Source organism: Spea bombifrons, chromosome 9, assembly GCF_027358695.1.
Source record: "Spea bombifrons isolate aSpeBom1 chromosome 9, aSpeBom1.2.pri, whole genome shotgun sequence".
Taxonomy (NCBI): Eukaryota; Metazoa; Chordata; class Amphibia; order Anura; family Pelobatidae; genus Spea; species Spea bombifrons.
In genome coordinates, this window is record NC_071095.1 from 32,501,870 (window position 1) to 32,515,516 (window position 13,647).

The 13,647-nt window shown below is 40.6% G+C and overlaps 1 protein-coding gene across 2 annotated transcripts in view; it reads left to right on the forward strand.

The window, feature by feature from the left end:
* The window catches only part of PSEN1 (presenilin 1), a 31,576-nt gene extending 18,701 nt beyond the window's left edge, over window positions 1–12,875 (forward strand). For both annotated transcript variants that reach the window (XM_053474866.1, XM_053474868.1), the window contains 8 exons: window positions 96–237; window positions 1,259–1,326; window positions 1,896–2,116; window positions 2,485–2,583; window positions 4,124–4,210; window positions 8,086–8,262; window positions 11,008–11,126; window positions 11,530–12,875. In XM_053474866.1, coding sequence (XP_053330841.1) covers window positions 96–237; window positions 1,259–1,326; window positions 1,896–2,116; window positions 2,485–2,583; window positions 4,124–4,210; window positions 8,086–8,262; window positions 11,008–11,126; window positions 11,530–11,685 — 1,069 coding nt within the window. In that variant the 3' untranslated portion in view covers window positions 11,686–12,875. The remainder of the gene's footprint in view (window positions 1–95; window positions 238–1,258; window positions 1,327–1,895; window positions 2,117–2,484; window positions 2,584–4,123; window positions 4,211–8,085; window positions 8,263–11,007; window positions 11,127–11,529) is intronic.
* The last annotated feature ends 772 nt before the right edge of the window (window positions 12,876–13,647 follow it).

Genomic DNA, 13,647 nt, shown 5'->3' on the forward strand with positions numbered 1-13,647 from the left:
TTTTTTTGTTTTTTTTTTTTTTTTTTTTTCTTTACAGTTCTTGAGATCGATCATATGTGTGTCTTTTAACACCAACTCAATATTTTGTCTTCTAGAATTTATACCCCTTTCACAGAAGATACGGAGACTGTAGGACAAAGAGCTCTAAACTCCATCCTCAACGCTGCGATAATGATCAGTGTGATCATAGTTATGACCATACTACTGGTGCTCCTCTACAAGTACAGGTGTTATAAGGTGTGTTAGAAGTTCGAAAAACATCTTTTGCACTCATTTAACTAATATAAATGAATTATGGAAAGTGGGAAACACTGTAATACTGTAGTGCTGTTTACGTATGTGATTAAAAGACTTTTTGTTTAACAAGCATTAGAAAGGAAAGGTGCTGATCCACCTAATCTGTCCAATTAAACACTTAAAAATATACGCAACATGAGAAACCTAATTCTGCAAGCTGTTGAATGCCCAAACGCTTCCCTGGAATTTGTTTTAGTCAAAATGTGTTGTGCGCCTGTGATTTTCAGGGGATGCCTGTTGTACAATGTACAGCCCCCCTTCCCCTGTGATTTTGACATATTTTGGGTGGGCTTAAATGCGATACATTCTGCATACATAGAAACGTGTTAAACCTTTAACAGATTAAACACCACCACTGAGTCCACCAGTAGTCTCCTATAAATGAATAAACCTTCTAAAGCATTTTGATTTGGAGTCGATGTGTAGTCCCCGGTGCTTCACAGCGTTTCTCACTCGGAGGAATGCTGCGCGGTCACTTTCTAGATCAAATACTGTTGTACTGTACAAGTAGTTTTGTAGAAACAGAAAAAATATAAAAAAAAATGACAGTAATTAGCCTGCAGGGGAAAAAATCAGGTGAATGTCAAACTATGTGCGAAATGCTGCCCGGCCTGGGACAGATGCCCTGGAGCGCGGTTTGACATGTCAGCAATGGTGGGAACTCATCTAAGCGCAGATAATGGCTATTCATTTATTCACAAGTGACAGTAGAATGACAATAAAATGACATCGATATATAACCAACAGCATATTTTTACAGAGTGTGTAATTGTTTTGTTGTTTTTGTTATCTAAAGCAGTACATCAAACAGTTTTTTTTTTTTCTTTCGTTTTGCTCTGTGTGTGGCTTGCACAGAAGCAATTTGGCTCATAAGGGGGCTGCATTGGGGACTAGAAATAGTTTTATTTAATGTTAAACCACATTACTGGAAACCCATTATTCCACTGCTTTGTTTTTCCAGGTTATTCATGGCTGGCTGATAATATCTTCCCTGCTGTTACTGTTTTTCTTCTCTTTTATCTATCTGGGGTAAGTTGATGGTGCGGATACCCGCTGAGCGTTTACTGGTTGCAGAGAGCTTTGTGGCAGGCCAGTGTGGGCCGGAGAAAATAAAAGAATGTGGATACAGTTACTGGCCAAAACAATTAACAATTACCTTTCTGAAAAAGGGCGCATTAATTCATGAAACTAACTTGTGAAACTAAGAAGACTTTTTGGAGTTCACACAGCTCTACTTTTAAGGAGCCAGTACCCTTTAATGGAGTCCATTTCTGCTGTAAATCATTGCAGTTTACTTTTAAAAAATAAAAATAATAAAAAGCATAAGTATAGAGAGGGCACAGTATGTTTGCAGGCTGATGGGAAGTGGCTCCACAAGTTTTTAATGATATTAACAAATATATACTGTGCCCTCTCTATACTTATGATTTTTATTATTTATTATATTTTATTTATTTAATTTTTTTTTTAGGAAACTGCAATGATTTGCAAAATATCACTTCTAGCATCTGGATCAAAAGGCAATTTTAGTTATACATTGCTCTCCCTGTTACAGTATAAAACCTTCATGGTAACCAGTGCTTGTTCTTTGTTTTTAGCGAAGTGTTCAAAACGTACAATGTAGCCATGGATTACATAACACTGGCCCTTATGATTTGGAATTTTGGCGTTGTGGGCATGATCTGCATTCACTGGAATGGGCCACTGATCCTGCAACAGGCCTATCTTATCATGATCAGTGCTTTGATGGCTCTGGTGTTTATCAAATATCTCCCAGAGTGGACAGCCTGGCTCATCCTAGCAGTGATATCCGTTTATGGTAAGTATTGATTCACGTTTGTTCCATAGCACAATCACACTCACGATGGTAATAAAGATATATTTTTGCACTTCTTATTATAATGTATAACCAGAAAACAGCCGATGGTGTAATGTTGTTTCAAATGTAACTTTGAATAAAATAAACAAGATTGCACTCACAAGATTGCTTGCACACCTTTATGTGTGCAGAAACAAAGTGTGTAGTGCAGATTTTGTTTTACACAATCCTAGTAATCTTTTTGGGTTTTCAAGCTCTAAGCAGCAGAAAATAGATTAACAAGCAGGTATTAGTATTTTAGGACAGTGTATATTAAACCAGGTTTTTGAGTCTTAGACTAATCCTTGCTTGTGTCGCTTCTTTTTCAGATCTCATTGCCGTCTTATGCCCCAAAGGGCCACTCCGTATGCTGGTAGAGACCGCGCAGGAGAGAAATGAAACCCTCTTCCCAGCCTTAATTTACTCTTGTATGTATGCTGCATGCTTCTTAACATCTGTTATGCATAGATCCCTAAATACTTCATCTAAAGCCTTCTTATTTGCTCATTGGGACATCTTGCACATTGATCCTCGCGGTACAATTTACTCTCCGTTTTGTTTGTTTGTAAATGCATCATGGGTTTCTAGATATCCTACTAAAAAGCACAGTAGTGGCTTATATCCCTCTGTTTATTAAAAATAAGACTGTTTTTTAAGCCAGGCACCATGTAATTTTCTTTTCTTTTCTAGGGCTGCAAATGTAATGAACAAACTGGGTTTTAAAACAAACATCAGAATAAAAGTTTAAAATTTACATTAACCCTTTCATCCCTATCACAATGGCATTTCCCTAATTGCCTTCTTATTTTACTGACATACTAATAAAAGCTATATTTTAAAGGTACAAGAACCCAAACACTATTTCTCAAACTAGGTTTTAATGCCTAAAAAAGTTTTATTAGTAAATATTCATATGTAGGCTATTTTTTCATGAAAAATGCATTCTTGTTTTTATTTCCCTTTATTTGCCAACCTGCCCCCCAGTTATGCCTTATACCTCCTATATGCCACTCTGCCTCCCTGATATGCCACTGTGCACCCAGTATGTCTAATAGCCCCTGATATGCCTTATGCCCCCTATATGCCACTGTGCCCCTAGATATGCTATACTGCCCCTAGATATGCCTTTTACCTTCCCATATGCCACTCTGCCCCCTGATATACTATACTGACCCTAGATATGCCTTACACCCCCTGATATTCCTTATGCCCCCTCCCACACTCCCTGGTGTCTAGTGGGGGTAGCCGGTGAACCTCCGCTGTGGCCGGGACTTTCGCTAGAGCTTCTGACTGAGCACTGGAAGGTCATGTGACGCCGGTGCTCCATCATAGAAGCCCCGGCGGAAGTGAAGGGCAGTAGCCGATGTTTGCGTAGACGCCCACCGGCTGCCCGAGAGGAGTATCCTCCGTAGCGCTGAAGGGGACCTGGATCCTCCTCCCTGGCAGCTGGTGGGCATTTGCTCTGAAAAACCCTCATCTTATAGTCGATAAAATTGATTCAACTGATCGATAATGAAATGCGTTGATTTTCATTATCGATAATTGAATAGTTGTTTCAGCCCTACTCTGTTCAATGTGCATCATGATATTTTTTTGTGTGATTTTGTCACGCCAGCACTTTACAATATGATAATACCCAATCAGTTCAGCATAAATAATAGGCATCTTTGGTTTTACAAATCCTGCCACATTTGCATATAGGTCTTGGGAGAACAAATGTATTCACACAACACAAAAACTTCTTTATAACAAATAAAACCATTTTATAGTAGCTTCTAAAATACATTTATGTATACTTGTGTAACAAAACAAAAAAATACATTTTGGGATGAAGAAAAGAAACCGTTTAGATAATCCTAGTTGGCACATTAGGAAAGAAAGCTCAGTTCCTCTTAGCTAAGCATTTAAACTAGACATCCGTAAAATAAAAAATGTTATGAACTTTAAACTGATTCATGTTATCCACAGCCACAATGATATGGTTAGTAAAGATGGCAGATGGAGATCCAGGGTTTAAACAGAGCATGTCAAAGAAACCTACTTACAACACACAAGGTAAGTGCATTTTAAAGAAGGGCAAATATGCAGATATGGGTCAGAAATCAGTTCCTTGGTGAGAGTGTAATTAGGAAGCAACACAAGGTCAAAAGCAGTTTCCATGCCATAAGATTTATCTCTACACCGTCTTGCCTGCCGGCTGCTTGGTTACGTGCAGACCTCCAGTAAGCTGTCACAAAGTTTTGCGGGGGGCACTTGCTTTGTATGGTGACCCCCGCCCCACTTTGTCTGTGGCCCCTTCCTGTCTGGCGGTTTCCAGGTCTAGGCTGAATTGTGCACCTTGACAGGATCGTGAGGGTATGAAAAGACTGAAGATTATGAGTACACCGTGGAACACAGATTATGGGCAGTTTTAAATGCACAAGGTGAATAAAAGTAATCACACAACTACCTTCTTTGTCCATATGGTAGCCGGGCCAGAGTTCCAGGGCTGTGGCTTGATAAACCCCGGTTGTAAGGATGGGTAATAAAACCAAGTTTCCCAAATGAGCTCCCTCTCTGTAACCACCTCTGACTGTGACCCACCATGAGCCCAGTATAACCCCAAAAAATTGATGTTGTAGGGCAACAGATGTTTGTAGCGACTCCGTTCCAAATGTCGGCAGGCATCACTGCGGTTCCTAGCACAGTTCCGTGAATAGTTGGCTATTTTATGGAAGTCTGGTAAGGGCACACCAGATGGGTTTTCCAGGCAAGGAGTCTGCCCATGAATCAGTCATGACCCCCCTCCCAAATGCAAACCTACCCCATGTGCCGTCCTCCTCAGGGGTTACCGTGACATATATATGGACCGTTCAGTCATAAAATTATGACCATCTGCATAATATTGTGTAGGTCCCCTTTTTGCCACTAAAACAGCCCTGACCCATTGATGCACGGACTCCTCTAGACCTCTGAAGGTGTGCAGACATTGGTAGCAGATCCTTTTAAGTCCTGTAAGTTGTGAGGTGAGGCCTCCATGGATCAGACTGGTGATCACATGGTCTCTAGGACATCCTACAGATACTTGATTGGACTGGAGGCCAAGTCAACACCTTGAACTCATTGTGTTCCTCAAGACATTCCTGAACCATTTTTGCTTTGTGGTAGGGCACATTATCCTGCTGAAAGAGGCCAATGCCATCAGCAAATACCGTGTGCGTGGTCTGCAACAATGCTTAGGGTAGGGGGTATGTGTCAAAGTAACAGCCACATGAATGGTAGGACCCAATGTTTCCGAGCAGAGCATTGCCCAAAGCATCACACTGCCTACGCCGGCTGGCCTTGTGTTCTCTAGGTAAGCACACCCATCACCGTGATGTAAAAGAAAATGAGATCCATTGGACCAGGCCACCTTCATCCATTGCTGTGTGGTCCAATTCTTATGCTCACGTGCCCATTGTAGGTGCTTTCAACAGTAGAACAGGGGACAGCATGGGCACCTTGACTGGTCTCAGACTACACAACCCCATACACAACAAACTGTGATGCACTTTGTGTTCTGAAACCTTTCTACCAGAACCTGCATTAACTTTTTTCTAGCAAATTCCACATGGGCCATCCATCGCCCCCCACGTGTGTAACAAACCTTAACCACCCATGACTTGGTTCACTGCTTTTCCTTCCTTGGGACACTTTTGACAGGTACTGACTACTGAAGACCAGGAACATCCCACAAGAGCTGCCGTTTTGGAGATGCTCTGACCCAGTCGTCTCGCTATCACAATTTGGCCCTTGTCAAAGTCGCTCAGATCCTTACGCTTGCCCATTTTTCCTGCCTCAGTCTACTGCAATTGCTATTATTCTGAAAGCATCTAGGAGTAACAGCTCAGCCCCAAAGCGGTATGCCATGTACGCCCAGGAAGTGGGAGTGCTGAACTGCATAGCAGGTAAAAATCGCCTGTCTTCGGTAGCATCGCTCATTACAGAGTTCCAAACTGCCTCCGCAAAAGCATGGTGCTGGAGTGCTATAAAGCACAACGCCACTGGACTCTGGAGCAATGGAAATGTGTTCTCTGGAGTGATGAATCATGGTGCACCAGAATGCATAGTGCCTACTGGAAGTTTGGTGGAAGTTTTGGGCTAGGTGAAGGGTAATGTTAATGCTACAAAGACATTTTAGACAACTGTATGAGTCCAACCTTGCAGAAGTTTGAAGAAGGCACTTATTAAAACATGATTGTGCCCCTGTGCACGAAGCAAGGTCCATAAAGACTTGTTTTGACGTATGTGGTGTGGAAGAATTGGAGTCAGCCACACAACATTTGCCTTAACCTTATTGAACACATTTGGGTTGAACTTTTGTCTGATTGGCCCAAAGTCCCTCAGTAACCTTCCAAAATCTTATGGAAAACCTTCCCAGGAAAGTGGAGGTTGTTATAGCCACAAGGGGATGGGGGGCTACTCTATAGTAATGGCCATGGTTTTAGAATGTTGTATCCTACAAGCTTATATAGTATGGTCAGCTGTCCACATAGTTTTGGTAGTGCGTGTGTGTATGTATATATACATAAATATACACACTCACTGGTCACTTTATTAGGTACACCTTGTTAGTACCAGGTTAGACCCCCCTTTTGCTCTTCATGGCATACTTTCTACAAGGGGCTGGAAGCATTCCTCAGAGATTTTGGTCTCTATAGACATGATGGCATCAGACGATGGGTACACTGTGGTCATAAAGGGATTGACATGGTCAGCAACAATACTCTGGTACTAAGGGGCCCAAAGTGGGCTGAGAAAATGTCCCCCTCACCATTAGACCACCACCACCAGCCTAAACCGTTGATACAAGGCAGGATGGAGTCATGCTTTCATGTTGTTTATGCCAAATGGGTGACCCTGCCATCTGAATGCCGCAGCTGGAATCGAGATTCACCAGACCAGACAACGTTCTTCCAATCTTCCATTGTCCAATTTTTGTGAGCCTGTGCGAATTGTAGCCTGTTCTTATCTGACAGGAGTGGCATCCGGTGTGGTCTTCTGGTGCGGTCTTCTGGTGCTGTAGTCCATCTGCTTCAAGGTTCGACATTTTGTGCGTTCAGAGATGGTATTCTGCACACTTTGGTTGTAACCTCTACCATCAACAAGGCATTTTCGTCCACACAATGGCCGCTCACTGGATATTTTCTCTTTTTTCGGACCATTTTCTGTAAACCCTAGAGATGGTTGTGCGTGAAAATCCCAGTAGATCAGCAGTTTCTGAAATACTCAGACCAGCCCATCTGGCACCAACAACCATCCCACATTCAAAGTCATTTAAATCCCCTTTTTTCCCCATTCTGATGCTCGGTTTGAACTTCAGCGAGTTGTCTTGACCATGTCTACATGCCTAAATGCATTGAGTTGCTGCCATGTGATTGGCTGGTAAGCTGTTTGTGTTAACAAGCAATTGAACAGGTGTACCTAATAAAGTGGTCAGTGAGTGTATATCAGTGAACCCTTATTTAAAAGTGCTAGGTGGATTTAGTTTTTGTTTTCTGCAGAGAAGGTGGAACAGAACCTTTAAGTTTGAATTCATGTAATTTAGTACTTTCACAGCCTGTCTCATGACCTTAGTTTGATCTGAATGCATAAATATTCTGAGAATGGTTATATAAGTGCACGTACATTTTTACTTTAGCTTGATCTCTTTAAAGGAATTTCCCTGTAGGCTCAGCATGCTGAAATATTTTTTTGTTTTTCATTGAAGCGCTATTTTGTAAAAGTGAAATAATTTAGAATTGTTTAAAATGGAAGGTGACTAATACACCTGTGACCAGCACTAAACAAGAAACTTTGGCAGTACATGTTTGGTGATTTCCATAGTATTATTTGAAATGAACACACCGTTGGAAAAGGATGACCTTTACATATGTGTTGTATTTTTATATTTTCTTTTGTCTTCCCCCAAGTTCCAGCTGTCCGGGTGAGGGGTGACGGTGCTACTGCAGATGATAATGGTGGTTTTGATGCAGACTGGGAAGAACAAAGAGATGCAAGAATTGGGCCCATTGAATCAACGACAGAGTCCCGCTCAGCAATCCAGGCACTGCCTAGCAATACACCTCCAAGTGAAGATCCCGAGGAGCGTGAGTACAGGTTTTTTTTATTTTGGACACATTGATATGGGCCCTGAATAAAATAACTTGTTTATGCCCATAAAAAACTTTTAACTTTACAGCAGCGTTATGTTGATGTTTGCTGGATCAGTTTAAGACCCAGTGCTTCTGTTTCAGGGCCCGCTGTTCTGTGTGCATAAACAGCACTTTAGTAGACCCTAGTCATGTAAGTGGTGACAGTTTAGGGGTGGCCCACCAAGCACCTAAAACTTAGGTTTCTGAATCATATCATCTTCTTTGCTGAAACAGAGCATTCCACCATGTATACATGTCCCTTATGCAAAGTCGACCCTGCCACACCTTCCTCTTGAACAAATCTGTCGAATATGATTAGTGCTCCCAGGCCTATGGTTTGACAGCACACATTTGTTTTTGATAGAAACCAACCCTAATGGGGAATGTAACTAGACTCTGCTTCGTGGACCGTCTTACAGCCCCCAGCAATATCACTGGAATTTTAGGAGGTTTCAGAAGCTCAATGCAACAACTCTCCAGAGGCAGCTGAGGCAAGCAGCTTTGTTCTGTACTCTTAAGGCATGGTGTCCTGTAGTTCAATGACTCTGTAAGATCAGGCCCTGGAGCTTTAACGTAATATTCACAAGGTATCCAGTCCATTGGGGCTGAGGGACTATATTTAGTAATTATTTCGAGTCTATGGATGGCTGTAAATCCTGGTGCTGATTTCAACCTGCCGTTTACAGAAATATTAGTTGCCTCTGGTGGTTGCGTTCGTTTTACCTCAAAAAGTACAAAAAAAAGCTTTATCTTTTATACCAAATACATGTTGCAAAGGCCATTTGCTGGCTGTAAAAGCCATTTGCGATGATAGAGGTTGCGAGAAAAAAAAAAAACACCTCTGGAGACACCTGACCATTTTATCCTTTTTACTAACCATATGTTTGACTGACGTTAGGACTGTAGGTATAAAATGACTGTAGACCGGACAGATACCATATGTTTGCGGTGAGGTTTTCCCGGTGTCATGAATCCAATGATGCATTTCTGTCCTTTGCCTGCACTAGGCTGTATACCAAAGGAGGTTGTCTCTTAATTACACAATCAAAAAAAAAATGCAGCTACATAAAAAACACAGAAAAACATGATACCTCTTAATGCACTCTTTTAATGGAGATATCAGGGCATGTCAGTAGGGTGTCTCTTGTTTAGTATATAGCTACATCCTTGTATGTTAATCTGTTTGAAAATGCAAAGCATGCTGACATGAAGTATGCACTGTAGGGGGTATCGTTCAATGTGTTTAAATTGGCAGAATGTTTTGTTTTGACCCTAGGCCTCATCTTGTTAAATCCACCTCCGAATAAAATTCACAGCACTGATAGAATGCTTGGGGTGGCTTGGAAAGTCCTTGTACTTTTTGTGCCTTAAAAGGACCTGTTATTGTGGTCCTTGATGGGCCATCAGTGGCATATGACTTTACAACAACAAGAAAAAGGATTGGAGAATGTATTACTTCACTAAAATAAATAGCATTGTCACTTTGTGCATTGTTGTTCATGCTGGGCAGTCCTTAAAATAAGGATAATCTGTCTTGCCCCGTGTTTCAATTACCCACAAGGAAAAGTGTCCTCTGTTTCCCAATGATTTGTTCCTGGCCCTCTGGTCTTTTCTGCTCTCTGCAGTATCCCTCTGCTGTTACCCACCCCCTCCAATTTACCTTTGCTCTGACCTGCCATCTCTTTACAGTGGCAATATGGACCATTGCATGGGTGACAATTTGTCAGGATAGTGACCTCTGACATCTGGGGCCATGGTAACCCAAGGCTCACAGCTTGATAACACACTTGGCCCTGCAGTAGTAGGGCTGCATCTCGCACACGTAATGTGAAACCAGTCCATATGTGCCTTTATACAGCAGCACCAATTACAGCGCTGTCTTATCAGAGGGCTCCTCCCATCATTGCTGGAAAGGGGGAACCCCACCAGTTGATGGAGAGCCAAGAAAACCGAGAGGTCAAAGTAAGAGAGGGAAAATAAATCAAGACGAGGAGGGAGTGAAAAGAGAAATAGGGGTGAAAGATTAAAAAACGAAGGTAAGGAAAGGAGGTCAATAAAGTGGAGAGAGAAGTAAGAATGCATGTAATTTTATGACTCGCATACATGTCATGGTACACACCGAACTAAAACTTACAAACCAATAAATGAGTGTAACCTCTGAGCATCCTCGAGTATTTGGGTGAGAAACTTTGGTTCAGACTGCACTTGGCATCATGCTGATAAACCGTACATTTTCACAACAAATTGTCTATTTATGCATTTTGTTAATGTTCGAATGCCTCTGACTAATATTCCTGATTGCTCCAATCGTCTGACTTATTTTCCTTAGTTCTTCAGTTGCTGATCATCATGTATTTGTCACAGGTACCATTTATCAAACCGACTATAGCAGTCTGCTATAGTACTTACACAGGTATCTAAGTGGGTGGGAGACCTTTATCTAAAAAAAAATCAACTCACTAGGCTGCAAACCTTAGCAGTGCCTGATGGTCTTCAGTTCCTTTATTGTTAGGGCTGGGGCTAAACCTTCTACTAAATACTGATGTATATCTTGGAGAATGACTTCAATAGTACCTTCATGCTTTTGACTTTGTACTAATGATTGTATATGATGTGTCATATTGCTACATTTTGTGATTTGTCCTAGCATTGGTACTTTGATAACATTAAAATAATGTTAAATATGTTTTCTTTTCTCAGGAGGAGTAAAACTTGGACTTGGAGATTTCATTTTCTATAGTGTCCTTGTTGGGAAGGCTTCAGCCACAGCCAGTGGGGACTGGAATACCACTCTGGCTTGTTTTGTTGCTATTCTGATTGTGAGTTTGAAAATGTCAATAACATAACTAGCCTCTGCGTAATACATTTAAACCAACAAATCATAACAATCAAATTTTAATAGTTAAACTCATTATGAAACTGTTCACATTAATAGACTCATTTTCTCTTGAAAGTTATACTCTACTTTAGAGAAATGGTGGAAAGAAAAAATGCTAGATGTGTGGTTAGAATTGATCTATTATTTAGTATGATTTTATAGAAACCATGTAGATGCCCATGGGATAGTGCCAGACATTAATTATTATTAACATTATTAACATTATTAATTGGTATTAAATGTTACTTTAAATGTTGATGGTGTTACAGCATTTTTTGTGATAAGTCCACATTAACGATTGAAGTCTAATTTTGTGTTTTTTTTTGTTTTGTTTTTTTTTGTAGGGTCTGTGCCTTACTTTGCTTCTCCTTGCTATTTTCAAGAAAGCATTGCCCGCACTTCCCATCTCCATAACATTCGGACTTGTCTTCTACTTTGCCACAGACAACTTGGTACAGCCCTTTATGGACCAGTTGGCATTTCACCAGTTTTATATTTAACACTTTGGCCAGATTGTTCCCTGGCGCGTTTGGGGTTTCTACATATAACTATCCAAGCAAACTCGTTTGCTTTTTTTTTTTTTTTTTTATATATATATATTTTTTTTTTTACTTGTTTTGAAATATAAGGGATCTACATTTGTTAACCCCTTCTAAATCTAAGGGACAAGAAATCATTGAGTTTCTGTGTCTCAGTGGACTGAAGAAGTGGTTCATGGTGTTAACATTGCCATACCAGCAGATCGAAAACATCACAAGTGGTGTTCTTTACCTGGATTGGCAGTATCACAATTTAGTTGACCAAGGTCTGTCTATTCATGTGAAACTGAGTAGTACTATTAGGATTTTTTTTTTTTTTTTTTACACACACGAATGGACTATAAAACAACCAAATAACGTTCACATTTCATATTCCACCTACCTGAGAGATACAACAAAATACTGTAATGTAAAGCAATACTGCCTGGAAAACACGTTCTTCCAATAATAAAACACTTGGAATCTGCCAGTTACTCAAACCTGTAAAGTTGACTGTAATATTGGTAAGATAATTTTGCTGCTCTTTAATACCAGCTCAAAAAAAAATCAGTGTAGTGCAGTTAGGTGACTAGAAGTATGCAGTGTCCACAGTGTACTTCTCTTTGGTGGTTGGGTTGATGTCCAAATATCTATAATATTGTTTCCCCATAAGTGCCAAAGGAACATTGAACCATTTACCTACAAGGTAAAACTACATAAGCATTGTATGTTTTTTCCCATGTGTTTTTTTTCTATTTCATATGCACAGTCTTATTCCTTTGTATTTTTATTATGGGTCTGCTAACTGGAGGGTATTGACTACTGAAGTCCACTGTGATTACAAGTCACAGAGGCGCTTGCATTCTTTGTGAATTGCAGACTGAACCCCTTTGGAGTATTTTGTGAGGGAATGGCCAATTTAGATTTGCTATAGATTTTTTTTTATGGGAAATCTGTAAGATCCAGTGGGGTGTGTTTGCTTATTTCTTTGCTTTTGGTTATTACCTTTTAGTTCTCAGTTTCTCGTAATTGTTTAAAAAAAAAAAAAAAAAAAAAAAAAAACTTTCAATATGCCTCCTGAGCGGAAGACTACACTGGAAATCCACTGCTTACTTTAATTTAATGGGAGCAAAGAATACATTTGTAAATAAAACTGCTTGGGATAACTTCAATTGTGTAAATTTTTTTTCTGTAGTTTTCACAATATGTGCTGTATGGGATGCAAAATCAACAATGTTTTTTTAAATGTATATATAGTGTGGGTCTAGTTGTAGAATAGGGAGGTGGCTTTCATAACGGCTGCGGGTACTGCGTCAGGTGGGAGTTTGTGCAGGGACAGGTGCCTATTCAGAGCCCTGCATGGCGCTAGTTGCAGATGGCTCTCTTCTGCAGCATTTGCCCTTGGCTAGAGGCAAGACCAGGAGCACACAGGAGAAGATCAAACAGCCAATCAAAGTCCTGAAACAATGTGCAGTGGGAGGAGGACAACATTTAAACAGTCAATATAAGCAGAATACAAACACCAGGATCAAAAATAGAGGCTAGGAAACAATGTTCCAGCAAGGGTAGATGGGAGCTGCCAAGGTATTTAAAGGCATCTGACTACTGGATGAGCCAGGTGTGTCTGGAATGAGTATGAATTACAGGCGGCACGGAGAGACAAGAATCCCAGTGATCACAGAGCTGGATGGTGACCTATGCCCGTGCTCAGGGTTGTTGGCTCTATTCCTGTGGTTTTCTGACATTTTCAGAGAGAAAGGAAAAGGGGTCTAGTTTTTTAAAATGCTGACTAGACATAAATATATCTGCTCCCAACATCCAGCTTCCATTGCAAAAAAATAGGGAAATAAGATCAGAGCTAAAGCAAAGAAGGTTATGGGCCAGGGGAGGAAAGCATGAGGCAGCTAAGGACCGAACTTAAAAAAAACAATTTGAAATGATGTG